Below are 25,325 nucleotides of genomic sequence, written 5' to 3' on the forward strand. Positions count from 1 at the left end.
GTGGTACAATTCATATGTGCAGAATTGAACAGGCTATCTTTCCAGATGGCAGTTGAACTTTTTCACGACTATGCGTCATGGCATGTAGTTCATGTAATCCTTGGATTGGCTCCCAAACGGCTGCCTGTCGGCTCAGCAAAACACTGTCACCTGAAAAGCTGGAGTGCGTCGAGGTAAACAGTTCTGTATGAAGCACGTAGTGATGTGGATGGCGCAGTTTTCCTGCTTTGCTAACCTCACTGGCCACAACTATGGAAGCCCCAACAATTAAACGTCGATACTACAACAACATGGACTAACAAAGCGATGGGCATAATGAAGCTATCCTAAGCCCTTTTGTATTGTTAGATGGTGGTTGAAAGGAAGCGTCAAATTCTGCCCCTCTGCAATTTCATTAAAACAAGGTTTATCTGCACTTTAAAGGGGCCATGCAGACAAAATACAAGTTCGTTTTATTCGAAAGGTTTAGGGTTTTATAAAGCCCTAAGCACTTCCGCAGCTGCAAACGATGCTATAAAATAAGAGGAGAGACCAAGGGCCGAGACGTCCCGGTGATGCTGTGGAGTTCTATTTACAAGATGGCGAATGAGAGAAAGAGACGGAGCAGCTTGAGCGTGATGACCTGCACCGATAAGATCAACATCATCATCGGTGCAGCGAGGATTGTCCATCAAGTTTCTACAGATGCTTTATTCAATGAGAAATTAAATATTTTCGATCAAAATTTCAATCTTTTCAATCCACCCGCTAAATCACGTGTTTTCGTGACGTCGACAATGACGTATTAAGAGCAGGGCCTCAAAACTAGAGCCTCCCGACCACGGCTGCTCCCATCTCGCAGGTGCCCATCTGATTATCTTGTTTGGCGCCCACTTTCATAGATGGCGCTGCAATACTGCTGAAGTGCCTGTGTTCGCACTTTGCTTCTGGCCGAACTTCTACACCTGCCGTATTTTTATTACAGTTCATACGAATCGCATTTTAAAACTTGAGCTATGACTCGACAAACATGGTCACATAAGCGACCATGTATCAGTTGGTCAGTGTTGTTTTAGACAAGTCCAATACGTCCGACGGCTGTGTTAGCAGTGGGCCTCTTCGATTACCAGTCCCGGATCGTCCACGGACTGCCCGAGACGCGATCCGGCGCTCGATTTTCCCATGTATTCCTATGGGACCTCCGGTCTGAACGCAGTCCTCAGACTGCCCGCGGACCGTCCAGGACCGGTAGATCGAGGAGGCCCAGTGTCAGCCGGCGAAGTGCCACACTAACTGCTTCGGTGTTTACAAATTCATTCGTAACTTTAATTGTTCACCCCACAATTTTTACTGCCATAAAAAGTATGCGCCCTACAATTAAGCACAAACAGCTCGTTCGGCAAGCTTATGAGCCCTATCGCACAGCTGGGCCCATATGACATCATAGGTTCTGTTGCAGAAAATGAGCTAGTGGGTCGCATGGCCATTCGCTTTTTTTCCTAATTATGTCGCTTATTTGAGAAAAGTTTACATTAAAAGTGGTGTCATATGATTCTAACGAGGCAATCTTTCAAATGAAACAAACTTGCGTTTTGTCTGCATGGCCCCTTTAAGTCGGTACTCTACATTACAAACTCGAACAATTGAGCAATCCACAATCCAACTGGATTGTGGACTGCTCAATCCGGAATCCAGGCCCACAGCGATTCTGTGGTTTCCTAAAAAAGAGAATTAAACAAATAAACAACAACATGGTATACCGCTTGCGTGAACACGGCTGCTTGCACAAAGAGATGAACACGGAGGCCCAGAAGTGTAAGAAAAAAAAAGACACATTTTTATCGGCATGCCATGGTGAACAACAACTGATGACTGAAGGCAGGAAAGGGGAAAACAACAGCAGCCACAAGCAACACGGACGAAGGCTTCTTCCACTGGTGCAACTAACACCGGGAAAGGGGGAAATTAAAACTTTAAAAGGACTAACGACCACAAGGAACAAGCACGGGGGAGGAAGGAATGCCAGGGGGAAGCGGCAGGCAGGTAGGGGTTCTTCAGGTAGCGATGGGCCTCGGTCGAAAGCACAATGCTGAGATCGATTTCTTTCGGGCAGCGATGACAGGTTGAGGGGTCGGGGCGAGCAACGTTGGCCACAATCAGTCTCTCTCTCTCTCTCTCTTTCTCTCCAATAACTTAAAAACGGCGAAGCAACGGCGGCAAAGCGGTGCGCAGTACAGGCGGCAGCAAGCCCTTATCCACAATGATGGGTTGGCGTGGCTCGCTTCAGTCGTCTATGCTGGGCAACCAGAAAGCCTGCGTGGAAGAAGACACAACATGCGCCGCTGTCAAAAAAAGGTCGAGTGCAATCAAGACGAAAATCCACAAACTCAAGACAAAGGACAAAAAAGTAAAGCCATTCCACTCAGTGTGAAAGCTGTCGGAAGTGCAGAGCAGTGATTCGCCATTATGGGCTGTGGCGCCGTTATACGCTCACTCTTACCACCCATCCCGCTCTTCGCTGCCCTGTCTCATTCCTCTCCTGATGAATTCAACGGTTGTTCAACGCATTTCAAATTTCCCACCCTTCTCGCGCGCCCCTTGCCTGAAACTGTGCCAGTGGGAGTTCTGTTCTTTTTGTGCTTGCCTATCCTCCCACACGCGCCGGCGTTGCCCCGCCACTTTTTTTCGCTTACCATCATAAAAAACCAGCCCAACAAGCGTTCCTTACTAAATGAACGCGGGCGCTGCCAGTTAATTTTGTATATTTTGCCTCAAATGTACCTACAGTTTTCTTTGCGCTAAACAACGCAGAGATGTATGACGAGCGCCAGCGGGTGACGAGTTTCGAACGCTTATGACTATATAAATCGCTTGACTTTCGAAGCCTCTCAGTTACGCTGCGACGACAGCCACTACGACGGAACGCCGTGTGGCTCTACTTGGGTCCAGTGAGCGAGCTACGATGACAAGGCGAGCCCCTAAAGTGCTCTGCATTTAAAAAATATAGTGCTGCCTAAGCAACAGGCAAGCTCTTTTCATCTTCCTGGAAAGTATGGAAGCCACCTGCTTTGAAAAATGATACATTGCCACGGTAGCCAATCAGTAGCCGCGCCAACGTGCGCTGGTATATTGAGTTTACGTGCTGGTTTGTGGACGGTGTACCACAAACTGCATCTTCCGTTAATGCTGTACAGACGAGTAGTTTGTTTTACGTGTGAAACCCACCGCTGCTTAGTATTTGCACGCTGAATATTGATACAGGCTGGTTTAAGCCTACTGTATTTACTCGAATCTAACACACCCTCGACTGTAATGCGCACTAGACTTTCATTATTTCATACAAAAATGCAACTTTTTCTCACTTGGAACAAGCAAGGTTTACTTCAAAGGTGGCACGAAATGAAATGTGCCGGTTATGGCCGGGGAGACAGTCACCATGACGGCGGTCCGGGCCAGCGCCATCGCTGCCACAATGCCACTGCAGATGTTCAGCCTCCCCTGATTCTCCTCACTTTCCGAGTTGGGGACAATTCAACTACGTTAAGATGCTCAAACAGTAATCCCTCATTATAACAAAATCGCTTTACTCGAAGTACAGTCGAACCCCGCTACAACGAACGCCGCTTCAACAAAATATTTCCAATTCCCCGTCAGCTAGCCATAGAAGTCAATGCAACAAAGTCCTCGCCACAACGAACCATTTGTCAGGCTTGCTTTCGCTTCAACGAAATTTTCGATGATTTGGGCTGGGTTTGAACAATTATTTTACAATAAAATAAGCATAGCGCCAGCTATCTGTAACTTTTTATACATTCAGGACGCTTAGTTTCACCGAAAATGCGCGTTGCGACCACACCGCCACCCAAAACAAAACAAAAAATAACTCATAGGCGCACGCCATTGCTTGATGGTGATAACGATGTGGCTGGCCGTCTTTACGCGAGGCGCAGGCCCGCTTCGCCAAGGCGGAGCCCCAGAGCTACAGCCAATCCGTATCCAGTTGAAATTGCATGAATGTGCTCCGCTGCTGGCGCGGTGCCGTCATGTATGCGTTGTGAGCAGCTGTCCTTGCCGTTTTCCTTCTACCATTCTTCATAGCCAAGAGCGAAAATCATGTTTGCGCGTTTGGTCTTGAAGCCTAGTCATCCTATCTTAGTCGTGAGCGCGCGGTCATGTTAAATGCAAGCGCGCGCGTCTTGCCTGCCAAGCTGCCGTGCCCTGTCAGAGGATAAGATAACGGCACTGCTCCTGCCACAAGCGAGAGGGGGGCTTCCCACGGCCTAGCAGCTATCTGCAAGTAATCAGCTCGGTGGACACGCCTTGTTGTACAGCGATACGTTTTGCGCCTGCATATCTTCACCCCCCTCCGTAACGCGTTCTTTGGGTGGTGAAAAAACAGATAACCATTGGTATGTTTGTTATCCGAATAAACATGAGTTATTGCGCGTCACTCCTTTTTCTACACATTGTATTATGCTGCCAATGTTGCGGAAACGCACGGGGCTATTTTTCTGGCCTTTCCCTGGTGTGTTGGGGCAGATTTCGCCTCAACGAATTTCCGCTTCAACGAAATTTTTCGCACGTCCCGTCAATTTCGTTGTAGCGGGATTCGACTGTATCGCTTTATTCGAAATTTCTTCTGGTCCCAACCCAAACGCATGCATTTTAGGCCGCATTACTCGTACACGAAGAGCTTGACGCGCTTAGAGCTAAGTGGCGAGCGGAGGCATGGCCGAGCGGCGGCGACTCAGCGACGAGTCAGGCTGCCAACATGGCGGGTCAATGCAAGCTGGTCTTTCCCCGGTGATTTTCTAGAGCCGGCCATGCTCTATGCGTGCCATCCGACTTTAGACAAACGGTCTGATTGAGTGGTAGGGTCACTGAATTGTTCCCAGACATTGGTAAATGGCGTGGACATGACGCTGCGCGAACACCGACACTTGAACCGTAGGATTAGCAGTGTCATCGACAATGGGGTGCCGAAAAACTCGTTTTGCAAACTTCACTGCTGCACACCTCGGGGAAAAATTTCCCAGAGATCATGCAAAGCCCCTGGTGCAAAACCGGTCAGTTTTCATGATTGCATTGTGCACCCAAAATGAGCGGTTAATCGTTTTTTGAGCGCAACAAGCACTACCTCAGACTGGAGCCACATTTGCGGCGCTTTCCAGAGCGAAACTCGCGTAGCGTTCCGTGACGCTCGTACGCCCCCCCTGCAAATTGACCGCAGCCACTGCCACTTTTATGGGCGGCAACCCCAGCTTCATGCAATGCTTGGTCAAATTGGAGCAGGGGTTGCTCGCGACAGGCAAGAACTTGAAATAGCCAAAGCTCACCGCTTTTTTTTGCACCTGAATAAAGGTTTGCTTCACTGAATACATTGTGTTTTGATTCCTTGCAGTTTAAAACTAAGCTCAACTGCTTTAGCTTTTTTCAAGTCATCGCTTATATCGAAATGCCGCTTATAACAAAATTTTTTGCCGTCCCGCTGACCTCGTTATAACAAGGGTTTACTGTAGTTTGGTCTAGTTTATTGGCGAACCGATTGCGGCAGTTATAAAGCACACAACTTACAACAATGTACTGTGTAGTAGACATGGCAAGTCTGCATTATGACAATGGTGAAACAGGGAGCGAAGGCGTGGAAAAATTGTTTTCCTGCCGTCACTCCAAGTGGGGAGAGAGAAATGTAGGCACCTAAAGAGCCGCAAAATAATAAGAGTTCCAACCTCACTTCCACCACAGCATTGTTAAGGGTCTTAAAGCATAAAAGTTTATTTTTACAGTTATGATGATAAAAATTGGACGACAGATGTAGTTTTTTCATTCTGATTGTATATAAATTTTTTTTCCGTGTAAAACGTCTACACTCAAATGTATTCAGAATTTTATATTTGATACTTTGACAGCTTTTGTAAAAAAACTGCTGGAGTGATGCAGCTGAACAAGGTACCAGTGAACTGTGCACAAAACAAGGAGCGCAATAAGACTAGCACTATTATTCTATCTGGCCTGTAGCAGAAGTTAGGTCTATTTGAAGTTTGGGCTTGGAGGGTGGGAACCAGAAAAAACAATTTTGCCTTCCAAGCCTAAACTTCAAATGGTCATAACTTGTGCTACAGACCAGATGGAATGATACTGTAAGTCTTGTTGCACTCCTTGATTTGTGCACAGTTCACTGGTACCTTGCTCAGCAGCACTACTCCAGCAGGTCTTTCACAAAAGCTGTCAAAAAATCAAATATAAAATACCGAATACATTTGAATGTTGTCGTTTTACATGAAAACATATTTTATATCTAAATCAGAATGAAAAACTACTCCTGTCCTCCATTTTTTATCATAACTGTAAGCATAAGTTTTCGATCGAAGAGTCATGTGCCCCTTCCCTATCTAAGGGGAAATTACCCATCTCGCAGGAAGACCATGAGGTCCACTCTGATACTTCTTACAAACAAGGTCTCAGCTCGCTTGCTAGTGAGTATCTTTGCCCCCAGCAGAGTTCCCCTCAGGCTCACCATGTTGGTGCAGGCCGAGACGAGCATCATGTACTTGGGGTTGAACTGGACGCAGTGGACGGGCCCCGTGTGGTCGCAGCTGAGCACGGCCGTGCGCATGCCGCCCTCAGCCGTGCTCCACACGTGGATGCGGCCGTCCGTTGACCCGCTGAACACAAACTGAGAGTCGGGGCTGAAGGACGCCTCCAGCGGGATGCCCTTGTTGTTCGTCTGGCCCTGCACATGCACGACGATGACAAGGTGGGACTTCTAACAATATTCGTGAAGAGGAGAGGCCACAGGGCGAGAGCCTGGGGAGCGCCCCCACCGCCACTTACTGTGAAGGTCTGCTGCGGGGTGCCCTGGAAGGCGTCGATGAGGTGGATGAGGGGCCCGTTGGTGGAGATGAGGATGCTCTTGCCGTCCGGGGAGAACTTGAGGCCCGTCCAGTCGCAGTCCCGGTCCTGGGGCAGCTTGAAGGTGTTGAAGGGACCCTTGTCGAAGGTGCGCAGGTCGTACAGCTTCACCAGCTCCGAGTTGAGCCCCACGGCAAAGATCAGGCCCTCGGGGTCAAAGTTCCCCACGGGACGGCCCGTCAGGTGCATCACCCCCTGGGCACGCACAATCCGGACCAAGGTCAACGTCGGCTGCTCAGCTCCATTCTGTCACTAAGGGGTCCGCTTTGGACACAATTTAAAGCTGCAGCAGTAGGCGAGTTGGGTGTCGTTCACATAGCACTCAAAATAGGCATAGTGGGAAAAAGCACCATTACGCAGATGAAGCTGCTGCCCAGTATACCTGGCAATTTGGAGAGCGCAGGTCCCAGAGTCGAAGCGACTTGTCCAGGGAACCCGAGAGGAACAGGTCGTCCACGGGAGACGTGCACAGCGTCACCACCCTGGGCAGAGGGGGAACAACATCAAGGAGGGGGTGAACTTCTAGAGGCCAAGGCGGGGTGGTTCATGAATGACTACGAGAAGGCTGCTAAAGAAACGAGAATGCTTTGTGGTTTGTTTGTTTGCTCTGTAGAATAAGCTCGGTAGAGGTTAAACCACAGAAGCAGACCTCAGGCAGCGCTGCTATAAAAGTCTCTGGAAAGACCCAGATCAGCTAGAGTGTAATCCACTTATAATGATATTGACAAAACCAGAAAACCGGATCTAACTGATTATAGTTATATCTGGACAAAAAAAAAAAAAAGTACTCATACTCCAGTACTTCCCCATGCATGTTCTTAGTTACCACGTCAGGTGAATCGGGTCGAATAGTGCGAGTCATGGTAAAGAACACTTTACTACGGAGTACATGAATAAGCAGAAAATTATTTTGCTATGCAAAAAAAATGTCTGAAACTTGCGCTTGCTGAAGTGGCAGCTCAAGCTTGACAATTGCAATGTGCATCACTTGCGATTGTTGCCCGCACATGCGCGGCAGTCCCCTGGCGTGCACGAAACCGATGAGAGACTGGATGGACTACTGCAGGGCATTTTGTAAAGACATGGAAGCCGGGGTGGTGGTCTCAAACGTTCCAGTCGCGAGAGATCAAGAACCACTGGTAGAGAGACCCTTCAATGTTGCCACACAGGAAGTCTCTAACCCTATTTCACTGGCCGTCATGGCCTCTGGTGCCAACCTTAATGCCCTTCCGGAAATCCCGACGAATTTGCTGTTTCAGCATGACAGACACCACCTTGCAGCATTCTGCTTAGTTGTACCATCCTAGCGATTGCGATGACAATAGTGCTTGATTATTAAGACCGCACGTAACGCCCCCTCACGGATTTCTCCACGCTGGTCCATTTGTAGAACTTGTGACCAGTTTTGAAGGCATTCTCTTCAAAGTGTTCTATTTTTTATTAATCTTTCAGACAAATTTTTGTCGTAAACACCTTCTCGGAGGCCAGAATCATATCGTTGTATCTGATATGTTGCCAATGATTGTATTGTTTATATACAAGTTATTGTTACATGGAAGCAATGGGAAAACTGAGAAATCTTAGGAATTTGATCGTTAGAAGTGATATATCGTTATATCTGGTATCGTTGTAAGTGGATTACACTGCATTACAACTCTGTACATGTGTCAGCTCACGAGCTTTAATTCTCAAATAAAATGAATTTTTTTCCTGCATCATCTAGGGACCAACCTTGAGCATTGGTGTTACTAGTCGCTGAAGTCCAACCGCAAACACTTTGTGGTGGTGTAAATTTCGTTCAAATGGCGTTCGTTGTAGGAAGGTTCAAATGTGCTGCCACTCAGATATGTTCCCAGATTCGCTGCTGCGGCAAAGGTCTGGCAGGTTGGACACCAGGAATTCCATAACAAGGTTACCGTATTTTCTGGTGTATAAGTCGCAGTTTTTTTCTGAAATTTTCGTTGGTGCGTCTTATCCACCGGTGCGACTTATGTATGGAATAAATCTGGTTCGAGGCGGCCGCGCGTGGCCAACACACGTTGAGACACAGCTCTATGGTGTAAATCAATCCCAAGTCCACTGGTACAGCATTTCTCATAGCCCATATGTCGCTTCGGGACATTGCACCAAAGACTTTGCAGCTGTTTCTAGTCAAAAAGAATGATAATGGCCTGCGACAACCACGCGCCACTTTAGGCTATGCGCAGTAACTACAGTTCAGAATAAATTCAAAGTAACATCAAACCGGGTTGCAAAAACAAAATGCAGCTCATGAATTATTACAGACAGTTACTCTGAAGGAGCTAAACGTGCTGCTAATTTTTAAAATGACAGCTTGGAGAAAAGTTTTGATTTTCATGGCGCTTCCCGTCGCGTCACTTCCGTCCGCCATGACACCTTTATTGCACTGATTTACGACAGCACACAAGAGACGCGCGACGTTTGGAGAGGTGGCCAAATGGGTCTCCGACTCTTTGGACTCCATTTCTACAAAAACAGTTGTAGCCGGGTCGATAAAGGCCGGAGTAATCCGGTCCGCGAGTGGTAACGATGTTGGCGAAGAAGACATCAGAGGGGCGGAGGACGACAGTGATGCACCGGTGGAACTCCCACTGAAGATACTGAATTATTTGTTAGCGAGTCTGAGGAAAAAGATTTCGATGGTTTTGCCTAAACGCCGTCCAAAAGTACATGTCATCTGTGTGTATCCATAAGCCACTTTTGAGAAGTAGTTATGTCCAGACTTTGGATGTTATATGCCGGTGTCTAGCCCTGCTTACAGGGTGATGCAAAAATAGGCGCCAGCCGCCACAACCATGTACTTTCGCTGCACTTTCTAATGATCTGATTCACTATGAGTTTACCTAATTAACAAGTGCGTCTTATACAACGGTGCGACTTATATACTTTTTTTTTTGGAAAAACCGTCATTTCGAGGTGGGTGTGACTTATACAAAGGTGCGGCTTATAGACCGGAAAATACGGTAATGCGTTCAGATCAACAATGCAACGGCGTGGCTTGCCAAGTTACGGGTCCATCAGATGGCTACAGACGGGGCAATTGTCCCCGCAGAACATCTCGTTGAACGTTTGAATAGCGGAAAGAGAAAAATGCGGCTGACTACTCACTTCTTGGTGTGGCCCGGGAAGTAACGGATGTACTTGTTGTCGTGCAAAGACAAGTACCTGATCGTGTCTGCAAAGGGGAAGAGGAGGAAAAAAAAGAAAAAAAAAAAAAAAAAATCTGTTCGATGACTGAACAAAAAAATTGAAGCCGTTCCACTCAATGTGAAGGCTGTCGGAAGTGCCGAGCAGGGATTCGCCATAACGGGTGGTGGCGCCGTTACCCGCTCACTGCTACCACCTATCACGCTCTTCGCCGCCCCATCTAACTCCTCTCTTGATGAACATGCTATTCAAATTTCCCGCCTTCTCAGTGCTCACACACCCCCTGCCTGAAACTGCACCAGCGGGAGTTCTGTTTTTTTTTTTTTTTTGCGCTTGCTTTAATTTTGTATGCTGGAGTTGTTTCACATCATTTCGAACGTGGCATTTCTTTCTTCTTTTTTTTTTTTTTGCGCGGCTGCTTTTTTCGCATACTATCATAAAAACCAAAAAACCAACCCAATGAGCGCTCCTAACTAAATGAATGCAGGGGCTGCTGGTTATATGCACAGATTTCGCCTCAAATCTATCTGCAGTTTTCTTGGCGCTATACAACGGGGAGATGTATGACAAGCGCCAGCGGTTCACGGTGTTCAAACGTTTATGACTCCCTGACGACGGTACACCAGGTTCCACTTGGGTCTGTTATCTCGCTGCGCTGCCCTATTCCAGCAGTTGCTTGACATCGACCGTTAGCGAGCTATGACAAGGCAAGCCCATAAAGTGCTCTGCATTTAGAAATTGTCACAGGATTACTGCAGTTCTGAAGTAACATGACTGAATCTGGCCACACCACAATCAGCCTTTCCATTTGTGCAAAGCACACCACTGTGGCAACCATTCACTCCCTCCTCCTTTCCGTGTTCGTTTCTGAATGTTTCCAGCTTACAAATATCTCCAGTGCGCGTCATGCACTGCAACCGCGTAGCAGGGCCATGAAGTCTAGAAAAAGCTGCCTTCTCGGCCATTTGCTACACAATCTTCCAGTTTGTGAAGCATATGCACACAAACACTCAGTCAGTGGAGTGCCCAGAGACTGCTCACCATGTCAAGAGCCCAACTGCCAACAAGCATGAACGTGCTGCTACTCTTTCAACCGTGGCGTCCATAAATACATAAACCAAACAGCCACGCTGTATCCTTGGTAACATTGCAGTACAATGATTGATTGATTGATTGATTGTGGGGTTTAACGCGCCAACGCAACGCAGGCGATGAGGCGCGCCGTAGTGGAGGGCTCCGGATTAATTTTGACCACCTGGGGATCTTTATCGTGCGCCGAAATCTCGTACACACGGGCGTTTTTGCTTTTCGCCTCCATCAGAAAAGCGGTATTGCAGTACAATGAGTGAATTAAAACCACCATCGAACCATAAACTCGTGATTTGAACAATAAATGGGCAAACCACTCATGGGAATGGGTTCTCCAGAGACGTTCATGCGCGAATTGGGTGCCACATTTGGATGCTGTTGCGAAGAGGGCAAACCACTCATGGGAATGGGTTCTCCAGAGACGTCCATGCGCGAATTGGGTGCCACACTTGGAAGCTGTTGCGAAGAGGCCGTCTATTTTAGAGACCCACGTGACGCTAGTGGCCAAAAAGTTGTCACCACACCATACCTGAAGGTTTATTGCAGCCATCAAATTCACCCCCCCTCCAAGACAGAAACACATAAGTTTCTCTTAGTAAACATTTACACTGATACAAGTTTTTAACCCTGTGCTGCCCAATGTTGCTTTTTTTTTTTCTCACACCTTTTTTGGGGCACTTAACACCATCTGTTGACAAAGGTTCCCGGACCTTCGAAAATTAAAAAAAGAGAGGGCAGCCTGTACTTCTCGCATCGAGCCCGGGGAAGCAAAATTGTGCAATTTCATTGTTATTACAAATGATAGCAATACAAAATTTACGTTACTGTCTTCACTTGAACCATGCCATGCTGATCAAGGTAGCTCTCTTGTTAAACTGATATATGGGCAGCCCGTGCCCAGTGTTTCCCAGTGCCCAGTAGGTCACTGTGTTTGTCCTAATGAACTACATTTTTTCTTGACTTCAGGTGTGATGTCAGAAGTCCTTTCATAAAAACGTCTTCACAATATTGAGAAAAAAATTAACGTTTTGGGCATCAAAGGGTTAAATGGATCTTTCTTTCGCGGGAGTACTGCCGATGCAACTTTCAAAAACAACAACGTAAAACTCTGTACGGTCTGGGATCGCAAAACGGGAAAGGAAAACGAACACTCACCGTCCACCTTGGTGGAGCTATGAATTGCGGTATTGGCGGCGTGCGTGTAGTGGATGAGGTCCACCCCATACTTTTTACTGTTCAGGGTCCTCTTATGCCTGCAAGTTTATGAGAGAAAGAAAGGATACAATTAAGGGGGCAGTCCAGGGGAGTCCCACTCAACGTCCATTTCTAGATTTGACGCCACAGCACATGGCATGAACCAGTTGCCCTGCTGCTTTATTGCAGTTTATCGCAGCTTATGCCATTTTCAAGAAGGTAGAAAAGAGTGCTATATTTTATATTTTTTCAGCGCTCTGGCCTTGTAGGCAATGCTCAGGCAATTGTACGGCCCCACAAACATTCCCCGACGTCATAAAATTCCTACAAAATTATGCGAAATTACCACAGAATTGTACGAGCTCTGTGCCCTTTTGGGGTTAAACATTACGAAGCATTGTTTCAATAACCTGCGTAATTTATACGGTGAGGCTGTTGCCAAATGATGCTTACTTCTCTGAAGTAGCTTCAATTTGTTTGTTTTCCATTTCAGAAGTTGAAAATGGCAAGAATAAACCCAACCTATGCCCATTTTGTACAGAAAAGAATTGACAAAAAGCAAGAAATTTAAAAAAAAATTAACCGATACATCACTGCCAAGCTACAAGTCAGGAGAATGGAGGGCTTTACCGATTCTAAATTACTGGTTTTCCTGCAAGGTCCAATTTACATGGTGAGGATGGCATAGAAGTTTGAAATAAAGCTTTCAAAGCTGTCTCCAAGAATTTCACCTGCTATATCGTCGTCACTCAGGCCAGGCACTTATCTGCCCTGCTTTCCCCTTCCAGGTTTGCTGCTGCTTTGGTCAATGCTCATTACTGGTGTTCTGCCTCCAAAGTAAAACATCACACCAGTAAGGCATCGAACGCCATCTAGCAAGGCCTTTTCCCCCATAGACCTTAAAACCCCAAGAAAATGCTAATCACAGTGCGGCCTATGCCACTTCATCCACTAAGTAGCCCACGAGCGTAGCAATAACAAACACTTAATAACCTTTAAAAATTTCACATGTTGCTACAATATACCCCTATCATAAACACTTAAAAAGATGCATCAGAATAGAATGTTCGCCTTAAGTGCGTTGCATAAACCCATAAACCACTGCATAAGCATGTGCGTTGCCTAAACCTATACACGCAGCTACTTCCTTTAGAAGCGACGGCCAGTTATAGGGTGCCTAGAAATATGCCTTAGTCAAATGAACACGTTCAGCTTTCTGACAGCTTTACATACAAAACGCGACGAATTAGATCCTATTAAAAATTTCACGTTTTTGCATGCCAAAAGTACAACTGGGCCACGAGGCGCACTGTAATAAAGGGTTACGGTTTACTTCAAACCCAATAGGGGTCTTTAGCGTGTGCTGAGATCTTTTCACACGAGAGTTACTGTTGGAGACTACTATTAAAGTCCCATTATAACGACCTGCTACGAAAGGATTAGTCAAGTAATCACCAACATGTACCGTACGCACATTCCAGTAGTTTTCAGAACGTTAACAGTACTTAAGCACAGCAATTACGCGGTTAGCTTTTGCAGCGATTTCTTTAGCGCGCACCCCCAAGGGTAAATTTTACCCTTGTTTATGTTTTTTGAAATTTCACCCCTGGCCCTACAACAAAGCAGCACGAATGGCACCCACGAACACCGACAACGTTCAACACTGCAAAGCTTGCCAAGAAAGCAGTCAACGCTAGTACGGGACGCGCGACAGCACGTGACGCATGCCGTAATCTAACGCCTTCTAATGAAAAGAACTGTGCTTGTCACTTCGGACACACACGCACGCCCAAACTCGCTGAACGCTACACGACAGCACAGCAACCTGGCATACTAGTGACATGGGAACGTGCCGGCTGCCAAGTTTTGACAAACCGCACCACCACCCCTTACGCAATCCGACCCAACGCGCCATACACACGCACTGACGCATTCCAACAACCGTGCTAAACAAGCGCTGACCGCAAGGACCCGCTAAACACAGCCCACTGCGCTTGCCGGTGAAAATTCCCACGCGAACAGGCATTTAAGAACTCGAATTCACAACACGACACACATCACCACGATTCCGACGTTGTTATGGAGAGCGGCGGACGGAGAATACGCCGTACGCCGCCCATGGATGACGCACATAACGTCATGTTTCGAGCCAGATCACAGCCTCGCAAAACGCGGCACTTGTTTCGAACACGCGACGCGACATATCCACCGGCGATTGAAGCTACGGCGGTGGTCACACGGCCTCACCGGGCTACCGATCGGCCGCACGAAGAGGTGAAAAACGCACCGTATCGCACTCCCGCTAGGCCTACGAAGCTTAGGCCTACCGCGACCCCGGCATTGTTTACACGGTTTCATTACGCACAACTTCCCGCAGACTCGCGACGCACGGACAGCGGATCCCCTGTAAGCCTTGGCCTCGTCAACTTACGTTCCCTTTTCACAATCGTATATCACGATGGAATCATCGTCCGAACTGGATATGAGCGTTTCTCCATTAGGCGAAAAGTCAATGCTGTTAATGCGGTCTGTGTTTTCTCTGAACACTTTGGCAACGCGGAAGCTCTTAACAGTTTGGTCTACGAGCTTCATGTTTGCGATGGTTCACATGTAGTCTTCCTGGGAGAGTTACGCAGAAGTCGTGTCAGTCGCCTTTCTTCCTATGCTTCGTCGAGACCATCGCCTCTTCGCCTCTTCTTCGGCGCCAAAACACTCGAGATGATGGCTTTTGTTGGCTGAGCCAGGCTGGCTACGTGCTCGTGGGAGCGCGACAATGGCAGCCGACTGAAGCCGCAAGTCGTTCACAGACTAATAAAGTTTCGGTTTCGGTTGCACTCAAAGACCAAATTTAGGCTTATTTTGTTTCCGATGAGAAATACGGTGGGCACGCGATAATTCAAACTGGGATAACTCAAAACTTCCGGTGAATTCAAACAAATTTTATATTTTTGGTTGCCGCTTAATTCGAACTGCTCTATTGCGTATATTCGGTTAATTCGTACTTTTTGCTTGTACTTGACGGAAAATATACGCTGAATTTCCCGCTTCTAGCTGCATAGCGTCCTTGACCAGTTCTTGACCAGTGCAGAAAACTCTCGCAGTAAACTGGCTGCCCTTTGCACGCATCGAAAACCTCTCGAGCTCTCATGCAAAAAAGACGAAGCAGTCATCCATTCGTAATATTTCTTTCAAAGCGTCAATAGCACTTTAGTATTGCGTGTGAATACTGTATTATATTAAATATATGTGAATGTTTCATTACAACATGAGGGCGTCTCTTGGACAGACCGGCACATCTTACACTGGTTTCCGTCTTTGGACGCCACTGCACCTACGATGGAAACGTGAGTGATTACGTTGCTTAACACGCGTTTTTTCCCTGACCCACTCCGTTCCCATGTCCCTTAACGTTACACCTATCATCTTCGGTTCCATTGCTCGCTGAGTCGTCCTCGATTTAAGTTGAACCCTGTTAGTGAGCCTCCAAGTTTCTGCCCCGTAGGTCATTACCGGTAAGATGCAGCTGTCATACACTTTCTTCTTCAGGAACAATGGTAGGCTGCCATTCATTATCTGAGAATGCCTGCCGAATGCACTTAACCTCATTCTTATCCTTCTAATCCGCTCTACCTCATGGTTAGGATTCAGGGTCATTACTTGATGTGAAATATACCGGCGAACATGTCGCTCGGAAAGCCTTTCAAGCTGCAGAACTATGGTCTCACGCCGGCGTTCCAACCGGGCAAGTTGCTCTTCACCAACGAGAAATTCGCACCTACCCGGCGGTGTGGAATTTGAGGCGGCAACGCCGGGTGCGGTTTTCGGCCGTTCTTGCGTTCATTCGCGTTTCTGTTGATTCTACCGCAATCATCTGATAACCACACTACCGTCGTAGTCAGCCGATTGTGCAACATGTGAAAGAGGCATCTCTGGAGGCGAGGGGAATAAAAGCTGTGAAAATGGAGTAAAGGGTGGCGTGGTGGAGCTGGGGAGCGGCGCCGAGTAAATCGGTGTCACCGGAACTAAAACTTGGGTAAGGCATATACTGCTTCGCAGTAAAAACCTCGTTGGGAGTGCGGTGGATTTATATACTGCTTCGCAAAAAAACCTCGTCGAAAAATAAGGAGGGTGAGTGCGGCTGGATTTATATTCTGCATCGCAGTAAAAACCTCGTTGGAAAGTAAGGAGGGGGAGTGCGGCTGGATTTATAAACTGCTTCCAAGTAAAAACCTCATTGGAAAGTAATTTGCATCGCAGTAAAAACCTAGTTGGAAAGTGAGGAGGATTGATTGATTGATTGATTGATTGATTGATTGATTGTAGGGTTTAACGCGCCGACGCAACGCAGGCGATGAGGCGCGCCGTACGGAGGGCTCCGGATTAATTTTGACCACCTGGGGATCTTTAACGTGCGCCGAAATCTCGTACACACGGGCGTTTTTGCTTTTCGCCTCCATCAGAAAAATGGCCGCCGCGGCCGGGAATCGAGCCCGCGACCTCGTGCTCAGTAGCGCAACGCCTTAGCCACTGAGCCACCGCGGCGGGTCAGTAAGGAGGAGGAGTGCGGCTGGATTTACATGATGTGTTGCAGTCAAAACCTCTTTGGAACTACAGGGGGAGTGCGGCTGTATTTACTTTATCGCAGTAAAAACCTCGTTGGAACGTAAGGGGGATTGCGGCTGGATATATACCGTAATAACCCGATTCTAACGCGCACCTTTTTTCCGGAAAAATAGGCTGAAAAATCGCATGCGCGTTAGAATCGGATACGAAACCGAAACTGCCCAAACAGCGGAAATTTCGTCCCACCCATCGCAATCACCATCTCAAGATGGCGCCAAAGCCTTTAGCAACAATTTTTCGAACGCAGGAAGCATAGGCGCCTAGGCTTTTCTATCGGCGTTCACACAAATCGTCCAATCGTTCCACTTGCGCGCTTGATAACAGCAATGGCAGCAGCGGCTCTCACGCGTTCAATACGAGCGGTCAGCTGAAGCGTGCGCCTCTGGAGAAGCTCGCGGGATGGGCGTGCGAGGAGTGGGCCACGATCGTTCAGACGTTCGTTCAGAAGTGTGGCATCGCGAACGCTCTTCACGGCACCGATGACGAGATGTTGTGGTCAGCGGAAAGCGACGATGAGTGAGATGAGTGAGATTACTTGGGGAAATAAATCGCCCATTTCTCTCGCATTCGTTTGACTGGATCACAAAGTTTCGTGCCCGTTACAATCGGAGGTGAAAGTTTTTCGGTTTTTTTTGCCAGGAAAATCGGGTGCGCGTTAGAATCGGGGGCGCGTTAGAATCGGGTAAGTACGGTATACTGCTTCGCAGTAAAAGCCTCGTGGGAACGTGAATGGGGTGCGGCTGGATGTATATAGTGCATCTTAGTAAAAACCTCGTTGGAAGGTAAGGAGGGGGAGTGCGGCTGGATTTATATACAGCATCGTAGTAAAAACTCGTAAAGTAAGGAGGGGGAGTGCGGCTGCGTCGCAGTAAGAACCTCGTTGGAAAATAAGGGGGAGTGCGGTTAGAGTTATATACTGCATCGCAGTAAAAACCTCGTTGAAAAGTAAGGACGGGGAGTGCGGCTGGATTTATATACAGCATCGTAGTAAACACCTCGTAAAGTAAGGAGGGGGGAGTGAGGCTGCGTTATATACTGCATCGCAGTAAAAATCTCGTTGAGAAATGAGGAGGAATGCGGCTGGATTTATATACGGCACCGCAGTAAAAACCTCGTTGTAAAGTAAGGAGGCGGGAGTGCGGCTGGATTTATATACAGCATCGTAATAAAAACCTCGTTTACAAGTAAGGAGGGGGTGCGCGGCTGCGTCGCAGTAAAAACTTTGTTGGAAAATAAGGGGGAGTGCAGCTGGAGTTATATACTGCATAGCAGTAAAAACCTCGTTGAAAAGTGAGAAGCAGTGCGGCTGGATTTATATAGAGCATCGTAGTAAAAACCTCGTTGTAAAGTAAGCAGATGGGAGTGCGGCTGGGTTTATATACGGCATAGCAGTAAAAACCTCGTTGTAAAGTAATGAGGGGGGAGTGCGGCTGGATTTATATACAGCATTGTAGTAAAAACCTCGTTGGAAAGTCAGGAGATGGGAGTGCGGCTCGGTTTATGTACGGCATCGCAGTAAAAACCTCGTTGTAAAGTAAGGAGGGGGGAGTGCGGCTGGATTTATATACAGCATCGAAGTAAAAACCTCGTAAAGTAATGAGGGGGGAGTGCGGCTGGATTTATATACAGCATTGTAGTAAAAACCTCGTTGGAAAGTCAGGAGATGGGAGTGCGGCTGGGTTTATATACGGCATCGCAGTAAAAACCTCGTTGTAAAGTAAGGAGGCGGGAGTGCAGCTGGATTTATATACAGCATCGTAGTAAAAACCTCGTTGACAAGTAAGGAGGGGGTGTGCGGCTGCGTCGCAGTAAAAACTTTGTTGTAAAATAAGGGGGAGTGCAGCTGGAGTTAAATACTGCATAGCAGTAAAAACCTCGTTGAAAAGTGAGAAGCAGTGCGGCTGGATTTATATAGAGCATCGTAGTAAAAACCTCGTTGTAAAGTAAGGAGATGGGAGTGCGGCTGGGCTTATATGCGGCATCGCAGCAAAAACCTCGTTGTACAGTAAGGAGGGGGGAGTGCGGCTGGATTTATATACAGCATCGTAGTAAAAACCTCGTAAAGTAATGAGGGGGGAGTGCGGCTGGATTTATATACAACATTGTAGTAAAAACCTCGTTGGAAAGTCAGGAGATAGGAGTGCGGCTGGATTTATATACGGCATCGCAGTAAAAACCTCGTTGTAAAGTAAGGAGGCGGGAGTGCGGCTGGATTTATATACAGCATCGTAGTAAAAACCTCGTTGACAAGTAAGGAGGGGGTGTGCGGCTGCGTCGCAGTAAAAACTTTGTTGTAAAATAAGGGGGAGTGCAGCTGGAGTTATATACTGCATAGCAGTAAAAACCTCGCTGAAAAGTGAGAAGCAGTGCGGCTGGATTTATATAGAGCATCGTAGTAAAAACCTCGTTGTAAAGTAAGGAGATGGGAATGCGGCTGGGCTTATATGCGGCATCGCAGCAAAAACCTCGTTGTAAAGTAAGGGGGGGGAGTGCGGCTGGATTTATATACAGCATCGTAGTAAAAACTCGTTGTAAAGTAAGGAGGGGGGAGTGCGGCTGGATTTATATACAGCATCGTAGTAAAAACCTCGTTGGAAAGTAAGGAGATGGGAGTGCGACTGGGTTTATATACTGCATCGTAGTAAAAACCTCGTTGTAATGTAAGGAGGGGGGAGTGCGGCTGCATCGCAGTAAAAACTTCATTGGAAAATAAGGGGGAGTGCGGCTGAAATTATATACTGCATCGCAGTAAAAATCTCGTTGAAAAATAAGGAGGGGGAGTGCGGCTGGATTTATATACAGCCTCGTAGTAAAACCCCTTTGTAAAGTAAGAATCTGGGAGTGCGGCTGGATTTATATACAGCCTCGTAGTTAAAACCTCGTTGGAAAGTAAGGAGGCGGGGGTGCGGCTGTATTTATATACTGAATCGCAGTAAAAACCTCGTTGACAAGTAAGGAGGGGGAGTGCGGTGCGTCGCAGTAAAAACCTCGTTGGAACGTGAGGGGGAGGGCGGCTGGATTTATATCGCTGTAGCACAGTAAGCTCGCAGCGAGCCACCGCGTGAAGCACTGGTCAAACGACAACGGGGGTCGGGGTTGGCTGGTGGTTCACGGAGAGCAGCGTCCATGCGGAAATGGCAAACATGTGCCGCACTTTACTTCGCAGTGGGAGGGCCACGCCATCATACGAACTCCCGTGAAGAAGCAGGCAGCTTACGATCAGAGACGCAGTGATCAGGAACGGGAACCAAGGAAAAAACCGAAATCACATTACGAATACTGTAAAAGACTAATGAATCAGTTAAGGAGTAACACACGTGAATACACCCGACGGACCTTAAAGCTTCACTGTTTAACCATTCGTATACGGAGTGCATGGACGCATTTTTCTTACTGTCGCTTCTGCTTACCAGTATTGAACTCTAATAACGTTGTTTTGTTTTCTTTTTAAACCTAGTTTTCGGATCCCTTCTACCACGCCTTTGACTACAGCTACCGAGAATTCATGAGTCCTGGAATCATTATCACGTAAGTCGAGCGGCCGTAATTTTCTCCGGGAAAAGGCGCGCGGTATTTGATTGCCCGTTGTGCGATTGTAAAGATTAGCAGCCATTTCTTTTGGCAGCGCAAGAAATTTCGATATGGTCAGACAAGTTTTGCGTCATGAAAAATGTGACTTAGAGGTATCAATGCCGAATATAAAGGGAGCGCGGAGTACCTATGCGGTAGGAACTTAAAAATATGTATAGGACGCTCTGCGAAGTGCAAAAGGTTCACGGAACAAACTTTCGCTGTTCCTCCGCACGAGTCACCTAGAACAATCTTGTTCAGGAGTGACAAAATGCTAGTTCTTTCACATCAAAAAAAGCTGTGTTGGTATTCACGACCACATTTAAGGCTGATATGAAACGGGGAAAGTCAGCAGCAGTAAAGGCTGCAGCAGAATGTCCTGTATACATCACATGTTTCCGTGCACGGGCAACCGGCAGGACGCTGTTCGTGCTGTCCATGTCCCTCACGGCTCTGCTGCTCGTGGCCGAACACCAGGAAGGCATCCGGGCACGCTCGATCGTCTCAGGTACGCTATTCTAGAGAGAAAAGAAAAACGTCCATTCGGCTTTTAAGGTAGGAGTGGATCCTTGTCGGCAGCGCCAGAGGCTGTGGACAGAGCGTAGGGTCAGCTAAGGTGCCGGGGTGAGATACGCTCCCTTGAGACTGCGCAAGAGAAGCTTGAGCCCATTTACCTCGGCAGCGCCAGAGGCTGTGCATGGAACCTGGGGTCGGCTAAGGGCACATTCCTTCGCGGTCTATGCTTGTATAAGGAGACATTCGTGGAAGATACATACAAGGACTTGCTCTAAAATGTTTGGTGACCATTTGCAAGTACCCCAACCTCTTAATGACTCTGTAATAATGACGCCCAATGCTGATTAAACACGGTGAATAAGAATAGAACAGAATTTCTTCCTGCGTGAAGTAAATGCACACAATGCGAAGGAAACCACGAAAAAAATCACGCCATATCCACGGAATGAATGATGATAAGTGGGGCGAAGCTCGAGAGGGGGAGATCATCGGTAACCGTAACTCTCCCGTGAAAGTTCGCCCATTACATCATTAAGAAAGACGTAGAACTGCTTCACTGGACCCGGTTCTTCAGAAGGACCGATGACAAAAGGATACTTCAGTATATATAAAATAACTGCGTATAAGATTTAAAGGAATAGCGGAAATTTTTCCGATTTTTTAGTAAGTCGGTAGACTGTACAGCAACAGTTGTTCTCCACAATAGTGCGAAGACAGACGCCTGATGAGGCATGATTTATAGCAACAAATTTTGGTCTACCTTATTAGATGCGACTGCATCTCATTCACTCGCCTTGTCCCTCCATACGGCGTTGTTGTTGTCCGTCCCCATTCCTCCCCCATTCTCCTCGCCGCGCGAGCTGCGCTCTCCGCCGCTCACCCCCCCTCCTCTCCGATAGCGAACACTCTCTCGCGAGGGTCATTGGATTGGATTCGATTGGATTTGTTTGGCTTGGATTGGATTAAAGTGGATTGTGTTGGATTGTGTTGCGTCATAGCCGCGCCACGTTGCGTTATAGCCGCGGCAGGGGGTTCACGGCACGTTTCACGCGATGGGAGAATCAACCTAACGCAAACAACAACGGGGAACGCCCTATACGTCGCATCTACACAGGGGTTCCCGCGAGGGAAGGTGGGAGAAATTTTTTGTTGTAGTATTATCGTATTACGTATGCAGAGAAATATGAATCGCTGGGTTCAGGACAGCGCGTTCTTTACGGAATGTTCCACTGGATGTATAATGACGCCTTGCAGGTGACGCTTTGATTTCCTTCACTGCGAATTAGACGAACCTGCATGGTTCCAGCCTGAATGTCGTCCCGTCATAATTGGGAGGCGTCCAAAGTAGGCGTCAAAACAATGCTAATTGCTTTACATGTTTACAGGGATACGCGGACTGTCAATCCTGGTCCTCTCCGTCGTTGGGATTAGTGCTCACTGACGACGCGCATGCGCATTGCCCGCGCACGCAGGCGTGACGTCACTGGAGGTGATCCTGGGCCACGCGATCGTGCAGATGGCCATGGCGTACATGCAGACGGTGCTCATGCTGGTCGTCTTCGTCTCCCTCTTCGACACGCCCGTGCGAGGGAGCTACACGGCCGCCTTCTTCCTGCCCGTCTTCATGGCCCTGTGCGGAATGTGCTTCGGTGAGGAGTAATGCTAAGCAGTGCACGTCCGCCCATGTATACGATGAAAAACAGCTTGACGAAGCACGAGAAAAAAAGCATTTTTGATGACGTTTTGGCCGAGGGGCTGGCTTTTGTCAGAAGGCCGCGTCTACGCAACCTGGCGCGACCTCTTGCTCTAAAGATCTGCGAAGAGAACTTTCCAGCTGATTTAACTGTAATTTCCTCTTTCTCATACCGCTGAGTGACATTCAGAGGCCCCTCTTTTTAACGCGCTGTTCTATGCGTTCTCCGCAGGTTTCCTGACGTCGGCCGTGTCCAAGGACGAAGCGACGGCCCTGCTGCTGTCCATGGCCTGCATGTACCCTTCGCTCCTCATGGGAGGTGAGGAGACGACTCCCAAGACGCTTGAAAGGACGCCGCATGGGTTGTGAAGGCGAAAGAAATAATCACCTAACCACGCGGCTGAGTGGTCTTTCCAGTTTTGTCCTGCGAGTAATTGGGGCTGTCGCGCCGCTGTGCGAGGGCAGCAGGACGCGTGCTTGATATGCCGCCCAACACCGCACTCACATCCATCTCGGCTTTTCTCGCGGCGCTGCCCAGAAGCGCGGTCTTTTCCCTGTTGATTGATCTTTTGACTGAAAATGCGGGGAAAGAATAATGCCTGAGAGGCGCCTTTTAACAGCGACGCTGTTTTTGATCGAGGCTAACGCGGGCACAGAGATGCGAATAGGGCTCAGCCCAGCAAGGGGGTGAGAAAGCGTCAAGCACAGGTGCGCGCAGTAGGAGCAAGCGTACAACGCAGTGGAAGCTATGCACGAAGTCCGCAGCAAAAAAATACACACATGGAATCACTCAGCCTCGCGTTGTGGCTCAGATGCAGGCGCCAAATTCAATAGCACACGTCTGTAGGGCCAAGTCTCAAAACGCAGCCTGGGATCTTTTTTTCGGAAACAATTGTTTAAAATAGCGAGAAAGGTGAGGAAATAAAAAAAATTGCCCCCACCTCCCCGAAGGGAATCGTGAGGAAGTGCGAATGCATTTCTTGCGCCGAGAGTACACGGCGTAGTAATTATGACATCGCCTTGAGAGGCGCCCAGCCAGCGAACGGTCTAAACTGGAGCAGAGCGAGCAGGAGACTGTAGCGAGAGAGCGCGCGCGAGCCGACCCACGGAGGTCTGGCGGTTTATCGCTGCATATAAAGGGGGGTACGCCGCGCTGAGCGCGCCGAGCCAGGTGGCTGAGAGAGGAGGCGGGCGCGCGACAGAGAGGGGTGCGCGCGCAGCTGCAGCCAGCGAGGAGAGAGGAGGAGCGAGCGAAGGGGGAGGGGGACGCGCGCAGCGGCGCACGGCAGCTGCTGGGAGAGGAGGTGGTGCGTGACTTCACGGCGCGGGTGAGGAGAGGGATGCGCGCGGCGCACACCGCCGCGCCGCGAGGGAGCGGTGAGGGCGTGGCGTCACGTGGTGAGTGACGTCACTGCGCCGTTGCTACCGACGCTCCTCTCCGCTCTGCGCCGTTGCTAGGGAGAGCAGGGCTGCGGACGCCGCCGCCGCCGGCGGTGGATGGTTTGGGGTCGCTTATAAAGTGCATCGCACTTAATATTGACCGATGACTTATGCTGTTTACATGGCTGAAAGGAGAGTAAGGAGTGGTGAAACCCTAAGTCGAGTCGTCTGCTCAACGTTCAGACGACTCAGACCTCTCAGCATTCCCCTTGCACACATAGTCCCATGTCTGAGTTCCTCGTAAGAAACACTGAAAGAAAAATACTGTCAAATATTGCAGCAGTAAACGTACGAAAACTTTGCTCCCGGACGTACGTCAACTTTGCCCTGCTGCAAAGTGCGCAAACTGCTGCAAAGCACGTTTATTTGCAGCAGTAAACGTACCTAAACGTACGTAAACTTTGAACAACGGTGCGGCAACCTCGACTGCATCAAAAAAGGGTGCGATGCATAGAGAGTCGGTGCATATACGACAACCGGGATTCGAATTTTCCGCGCAGGAGTTCTGTGGCCCTTGCAGGGCGCCCCCCACGTCCTGCGGCCCCTGAGCATGGCCATGCCGCAGGCGTTTCCTGCGCACGCCTTGCGGGGCGTCATGCTGCGCAACTACACCCTGGACAACCCGTTCGTGCTGCAGGCGTTCGCCTCGTCCACCTTGTGGACCATGATCTACATTTTGACCGCCCTGATGGCCTTCTTCAAGTGACCGTCCACCTGCGGGGGCATATCGTTCGGATTATTAAATCTGTCTTACGTTACACACTCCCTTCGGTGCTGCTCTATGTCATGCGGTAAGCGGTAGTTGATCAACGTGACGGCGTGTGCGTACAAGAACGGAAACTGGTAGCACGTATGCGCAGACGCGCCAACCATGCTCTGGGAGTAGTATGGGGAGCTATTATCTGCTCTGCTATAGCTCTGTATTGGCACCTTTTCGTAGTCGCGATCAGGGTCATCGCGCTTTGCTTCCGGAAATGCGTCCAGGGACGTATACCGCGCTATTAGTATATGCCTCTAGTAATCCGTATGGTCACGGCAGCAGCGAACTTCTCTGCTCCTGGAAAACTTTCATAGTGGCGTCAGCAACTTACTGACGCCTTTCAAAGTTTTATGCGGACCACTTCACATCGTGCAGTTACCC

General features: G+C 48.4%; 2 protein-coding genes across 6 annotated transcripts; one reads left to right on the plus strand and one right to left on the minus strand.

The window, feature by feature from the left end:
- Nucleotides 1-1,793: 1,793 nt before the first annotated feature.
- On the minus strand, nt 1,794-15,091 carry Wdr82 (WD repeat domain 82). 5 transcript variants are annotated; one of them, XM_077682389.1, is made up of 7 exons: nt 14,774-15,091; nt 12,304-12,401; nt 10,021-10,087; nt 7,274-7,373; nt 6,814-7,086; nt 6,497-6,712; nt 1,794-2,292 (listed from the first exon to the last, which is right to left on the minus strand). In XM_077682389.1, exons 1-7 carry the CDS (start codon nt 14,932-14,934, stop codon nt 2,263-2,265), a joined length of 945 nt encoding a protein of 314 aa, XP_077538515.1. In that variant the 5' UTR covers nt 14,935-15,091; the 3' UTR covers nt 1,794-2,262. The 5 variants fall into 5 exon arrangements, with proteins under 5 accessions (XP_077538515.1, XP_077538518.1, XP_077538517.1 ...); XM_077682392.1 differs by lacking the exon at nt 14,774-15,091 and adding an exon at nt 14,630-14,715; XM_077682391.1 differs by lacking the exon at nt 14,774-15,091 and adding an exon at nt 14,399-14,565.
- Nucleotides 15,092-20,427: 5,336 nt separating this feature from the next.
- LOC144152597 (ABC transporter G family member 20-like) lies at nt 20,428-24,943 on the plus strand. The gene is made up of 5 exons (XM_077683915.1): nt 20,428-20,493; nt 20,955-21,043; nt 22,524-22,700; nt 22,977-23,063; nt 24,685-24,943. The coding sequence occupies exons 1-5, from the start codon at nt 20,471-20,473 to the stop codon at nt 24,888-24,890; spliced, it is 582 nt and encodes a 193-aa protein (XP_077540041.1). The 5' UTR covers nt 20,428-20,470; the 3' UTR covers nt 24,891-24,943.
- Nucleotides 24,944-25,325: the final 382 nt, after the last annotated feature.

This window comes from Haemaphysalis longicornis, unplaced genomic scaffold (genome assembly GCF_048455015.1).
Source record: "Haemaphysalis longicornis isolate Haplotype H1 unplaced genomic scaffold, Haemaphysalis longicornis Haplotype H1 scaffold_9, whole genome shotgun sequence".
NCBI lineage: Eukaryota > Metazoa > Arthropoda > Arachnida > Ixodida > Ixodidae > Haemaphysalis > Haemaphysalis longicornis.